The sequence below is a fragment of the Syngnathoides biaculeatus genome, chromosome 20 (genome assembly GCF_019802595.1).
Source record: "Syngnathoides biaculeatus isolate LvHL_M chromosome 20, ASM1980259v1, whole genome shotgun sequence".
Classification (NCBI taxonomy): Eukaryota; Metazoa; Chordata; class Actinopteri; order Syngnathiformes; family Syngnathidae; genus Syngnathoides; species Syngnathoides biaculeatus.
Genome location: NC_084659.1, coordinates 16,702,445 through 16,707,432, shown reverse-complemented (window position 1 = coordinate 16,707,432; position 4,988 = coordinate 16,702,445). Strand labels below are relative to the sequence as shown.

At 44.4% G+C, this 4,988-nt stretch overlaps 1 protein-coding gene across 2 annotated transcripts; it reads left to right on the top strand.

The window, feature by feature from the left end:
* Positions 1-797: 797 nt before the first annotated feature.
* On the top strand, positions 798-4,695 carry LOC133493511 (cyclin-dependent kinase inhibitor 1B-like). Of its 2 annotated transcripts, XM_061806947.1 has the most exons (3): positions 799-3,300; positions 3,525-3,649; positions 3,820-4,695. In XM_061806947.1, the coding sequence occupies exons 1-2, from the start codon at positions 2,925-2,927 to the stop codon at positions 3,626-3,628; spliced, it is 480 nt and encodes a 159-aa protein (XP_061662931.1). In that variant the 5' UTR covers positions 799-2,924; the 3' UTR covers positions 3,629-3,649; positions 3,820-4,695. The 2 variants fall into 2 exon arrangements, with proteins under 2 accessions (XP_061662930.1, XP_061662931.1); XM_061806946.1 differs by having other exon boundaries at positions 798-3,649.
* The last annotated feature ends 293 nt before the right edge of the window (positions 4,696-4,988 follow it).

Sequence of the window (4,988 nt, the reverse complement as noted above, 5' to 3'; positions counted from 1 at the left end):
GAACATAATTCAACCGCTAACATTAGCACTAGTAGCGAGGAAGTGACTTTTACCGGCCCTGTTAGCGCAGCGCTAGTGTGTTACTGCCATGTCTCAGTGATTTTTACTGTTTTTTTTTTTTTTTTTTTTTTCAAACTGGCTCTGTTAGCATTAGCATGCCACTAGCGTAAGCGCGGCGCTAGTGTTAGCATTAGCGCAGCAGTGCTACCATAAAACTGTGTCCCGTCTTTCTTTGTAAATATTTTTTGTTTCAATGTGGGTTTTACACAGCTGCGGCGTATGTATGTACCAAATGGTATTTCCTTTACAAACGTACTCTGTGAGGTTTATAACCAGGTGCGCTCTGTTGGCCGGGAATTACGGTACTTCACAGTAATGAAGAATTTTCTCCATTTGAGTCGGGACAACACACACAAACACACAGTTTTTTGCGTCATGTTCATGAAGACTAATCAATGTTTTCACGGCTCATGCGGCTCCTTGAAAATGTCCCATACGAGCATCTTATTTTTTCCTTTTTTATTTTTTTGACTCGTTCATATGCTATTCTTGCCCGTTGTTGACTTCGGTGGATTCGCGAAATTGTTCGTTTATGCCGGCGTTCTAAAGATATTTATATCTGGTCGCTTCCTTCACCTCTGCGTGCCCGTCACAAGATGTTCTGACTTTTAGGGCTGCAACGGGAAAGTTGAAATCGAGATAAAAACATAATTTGATAGTGTTTTTTTTTTTTTTTTTTTTTTTCAAACGCTATTTTACTATTGACGACGGTTGCTTTTCTCTTACTTTTGTTACAGCGCTGCCTCTAATCAGCTCTGAGTGGATTTGCAGAGATTTAATCAAGTTTTTTTTTTCTTTTTTACGGTACGCCGCAATTGGATCAAGCGGCGCTAACTTGTCCGCATGTCTCCAATCAGCTGACGCTTGTGATAGTACTACGCGTCCCGACTCTCCCGGGCCTATGTTTATCTGTTAATTGTAAACAGCCTTTAAAGTTTTTACAGCGCAGGAGATTGCAGTTACGGGGAATTGTGCGAGCGGCGTTTGGATGAATGATTGACTTGTGGTCAAGACAAATGAGGAAATAATACAGTACAGATGGGATTGTTTTATAATGCGACGCCAGGAATTAAAAATCATGACGTTGCAACTGCGCCCTCTATTGGCTGTAACCAGCATAATTGGCATGACCTACGAGCAATCTGATTGGACGTTTTGTTTGCTTTTAAACGCAGCTCATAACATTTATTTCTTGATTTATGGTTGCACTATTTTGTGTGTTTTGTATTATGGTCGTTGCAATTGAAGGTTTTTATCGTGCAATACTTGGCAAAAAGAACTACCGTCATTCCGGCCCAATTGCCGCAACTTTTTTCCACACCCTTTCAACCCTGCGGTTTATGCGGCGATGCGGCTAATTTGTGCATTTTTTCCTAACGGCCGCAAGGGCGCACTCGAGCGGAAAAGGTAAGAGTGAGACCGGTGGAATATATGTGCCGAGGAAGTGACTTTTACCAGCTCTGTTAGCGCTGTGCCAGCGTGTTGCTGCTGTGTTACTGGCGTGTCTCGGTGATATTTTCCGGTAAGTTTTATTTAAACCAGCCCTGTTCGCGCTAGTGCTGGCACTAGTGCCAAGGAAGTGACTTTTAGAGGTCCGGCCCTGTTAGCCAGCACTGCGCTAGCGTGTTACTGCCATGTCTCAGTGGTTTTTACTGGCATTTTTTTTTTTTTTTTTTACTGGCAACGTTAGCGTGGAGGTAGTGTTAGCGCAGCGGTGCTACTGCTAGCATTAGCGAGGCACCTCTAGGGTTAGCACTAGGGGCAAGAAAGTGACTTTTACCGGTTTGGCCCTATTAGCGCTGAGCTAGCGTGTTACTGCCGTGTCTCAGTGATGTTTACCAGTATGTTATTTTTAACCGGCCCTGTTACCGTGGCGCTAGGGTTAATGCAGCGGGACGAGTGTTTGCGGGGCGGTGCTAGCGTTAAATTTTCTGTGTACCGTCTTTGTAACTATCTTGTGTTTCAATGTGGGATTCAATTTGGGCACTTAGGGCTTTTACACAGCTGCGGCGTATATATTTATGTATGTACCAAACGGTATTTCCTTTATAAACGTACTAGGTGATGCTTATAACCAGGTGCGCTTCGTAGGCCGGGTATTACGCTACTTTTGTCGAGACTAAGCAACGCAACTCCCTTCAACAGTTCTTTTGCACCTAGACTCAAGCAAACAGCCATTAGGTGAGTTTTCCAGTGAGAAGCCCGCACGGGGGTGTAAATGAACCGCAAACGGCGTTGACTTGCGTGCTCTCCTTTGATCTTGGTCAGAATTTTCACAATTTCCCAGTGGCCTCGGGGATGAAAGCCACTCGATCGGTTTCCTTTGTGGCCCCGCCGTGACATCATTTTTCCATGTCAGTTGAAGTCCATCATCGGGCTTTTTTCTTTTCTTTTTTTCTTTTTTTTTTACTATAATTACAAATGGAGTGGAAGTGTTAATTAGGCAGTTCGGTTGCGTTCTTGACTCGACCCGGTGTCGTCAAAGTGTGCTGCTTTAAGAGCTCGTCGAATAGTGGGCGGGGCGAGCGAGCGCGCAGGCCAATGAATGGCCGCCTCTGTTTAAATAGTCCTTCATGTCAACTTGCCTTCCTTCCTTCACACCAACGCCATGTTGCCTTTGACGACTTGACTTCTGCGTGTGCGTCCGCATGTGCGTTTGCGGCTTTGCGAGCCCACTTGACAGGAGCGCTTTTTAAACCTCCCTCGTGGCTTTTCTGTGGATTTAAAAAAAAAAAAAAAAACTTTATGCATGGCGCACCGGAGTACCAGCGCCGCATTCCCGTTGTGACTGCAAAGGAATACGATTTGGGATTTTAGGGTTTTTTTTTTTTTTTTTTTTTTTTGGGGGGGGGGGGTTCTGTCATATGTGCAACAACATGTCAGACGTGCGCCTTTCCAACGCGAGTCCGCCGCTGGAGAGGGTCGACGCGCGGCAGCAGGACGTCGTCCGACCCCCGGTGTGCAAGAACCTCTTCGGAACACCTGACCGAGAGGAGGTGCGGGCCCGCCTGAAGGCCACCCTCGAGGATGACGTCCGCTCCTTCACGGAGCGCTACAACTTCGAACCGGACGGGGGCCCGCTCCCGGACGGGAACTTTAAGTGGACGGAGGTCTCGGACCTGCCGGAGTTCTACACCCGGCCGCCTCACAGGAGGCAGGAGCCGCGGGCGGAGCGCTCCGGAGAGCGTTCTCGGAGCCCAAAGAGAGACTCTTCGAAGAAAAGACCGTCGGATGCTGCAGGTGACAACGACCACAACAACAAGCGCACGCCCTCTCCAACGCATCTTCGCGGACGTCGAATTTCCTGCTTTTCACCCAACTACGCTGATTTTTTTTATTTTATTTTTTTTTGGGGGGGGGGGGTGGCGAGGACGTGCAGCTACGCACAACGATTCTCCTCACTCCTTCCCCTTCTTGTCTTCCTCCTTTTGACGGCTTTTATTTTATTTTTGTCTTCCCGTCAGGTTTGTCGAGCGAGTGTCCGAGGAAGAGGTCGCACTCCGGGGGGGACGGCAACGCCGACGAGCCGCCCCGTGGCGCCGGAGCTCCGGCGCCGCAGGTCTCGTAAACAGAGGGTGAAACCAGCTCGGTACGTGTCGTTGAACCCACCGCACACTCCTTTCATCGACACGCATGCCATTTTGAAGCGTTACTACTATTACTCATAATTGACTGTATCCATCGCAATAGTGTTTATTGTTATTACGGTGTTATTACATCTGAACGGTGCTTTCAAGTGCTTTCCTGCTTCCTTTGCAGGCAGCATGGGGAAGAACCCTCAACAGACCCCATAGGAAGGCAATAGAGGCTGCACAAGCACTGAAATATGTACACTATCAAGTTTTGGCACTCTTATTTTTTTTTATTATTCTTCTTACATGGCCTCAGAAGCAGCAGACAATGTAGCAAGAAGTGTGCAAATTGATTATCATCCCCCCTGACTTTCCCTCCATTTTTGGGTTCTTACTACCTATTTTTGTTTTTATTTTTAGTTTTTTATATATGTAGCACATAAAAAGCATTATGCTTTTCATGCCTGTGTCTTTGAATAAGTGTGCATTTTGACACGGGGGGAGTTGCAGTGCAATTTCCACCCTATAAAAAGATGTTTTTTTTTCCAAGTGGTCATTAATGTATCATTATTATTCAGGTATTCCACTTTTTTTTTGTTAAATGCAGATTTCAAGAAGTCAGGGTTGCATGGAGACTTTTTTTTTTTTTTTTTTAATTATTATGGCTTGGTGTCCCATTGTTTAAGCTTGCTGCACTGGGAAGGTTCCATTTTTATTTTAATTTTTTTTTTACCTGGGCATAGCCACGTTTACATTTTTTTTGTGCCCCCTTTTCTTTATTATTATAAACTATCAGGGTTTTGCCAAAGTGTGAGCCTTTATTGGCTTTGCAATATTTGACCAAATTTCACAGTATTTGCCGATCATCATCCATAGATATTTAAAGTATGTATGTTTGGTTTATTCTGCAGCCCATCGTGTTGAACTGTGGTGTCCAGATATTTTTTTTCTTTTTTTTAAATCACCAAGCTACTTATGCAAATATGTGAAATTCATGTGGAACATGTAATTGCACTATTACAAGTTTTTTTGTGGAGTAGGCAGAAAAAAAAAAAAAACAAAACTTGCACTGCCTCAGGGTGTGAACTCTGAAGTGTACCTGTGTGCCTTAAAAAAAACACACTGAAAATAACTTATTTATGTTGTGTGCGCGTGTGTGTGTTTGAATGGCTTATCCAAAGCAACGTTTTGGGTTTTTTTTGTAAATGTTTTAATCGTTGTTTTTAAAAGATAAATAAAACTGTTGCAAAAATAAGCCTATAATGTGTTCTTTCTGGCGCAATTTGCGATGCCAATTTTATTTTTTATTTTTTTCACACAGCCATACTGTAAGTTGTCTAACCGCTAATCGAAGCT

What these genes read in the sequence shown, in the direction of transcription:
- LOC133493511 (XM_061806946.1), top strand. Translation starts at nt 2,925, where the DNA reads ATGTGCAACAACATGTCAGACGTGCGCCTTTCCAACGCGAGTCCGCCG. An exon ending in CAGAGGGTGAAACCAGCTCG is followed by an intron (nt 3,650 to 3,819) that starts GTACGTGTCGTT and finishes CTTCCTTTGCAG; the next exon opens with GCAGCATGGGGAAGAACCCT.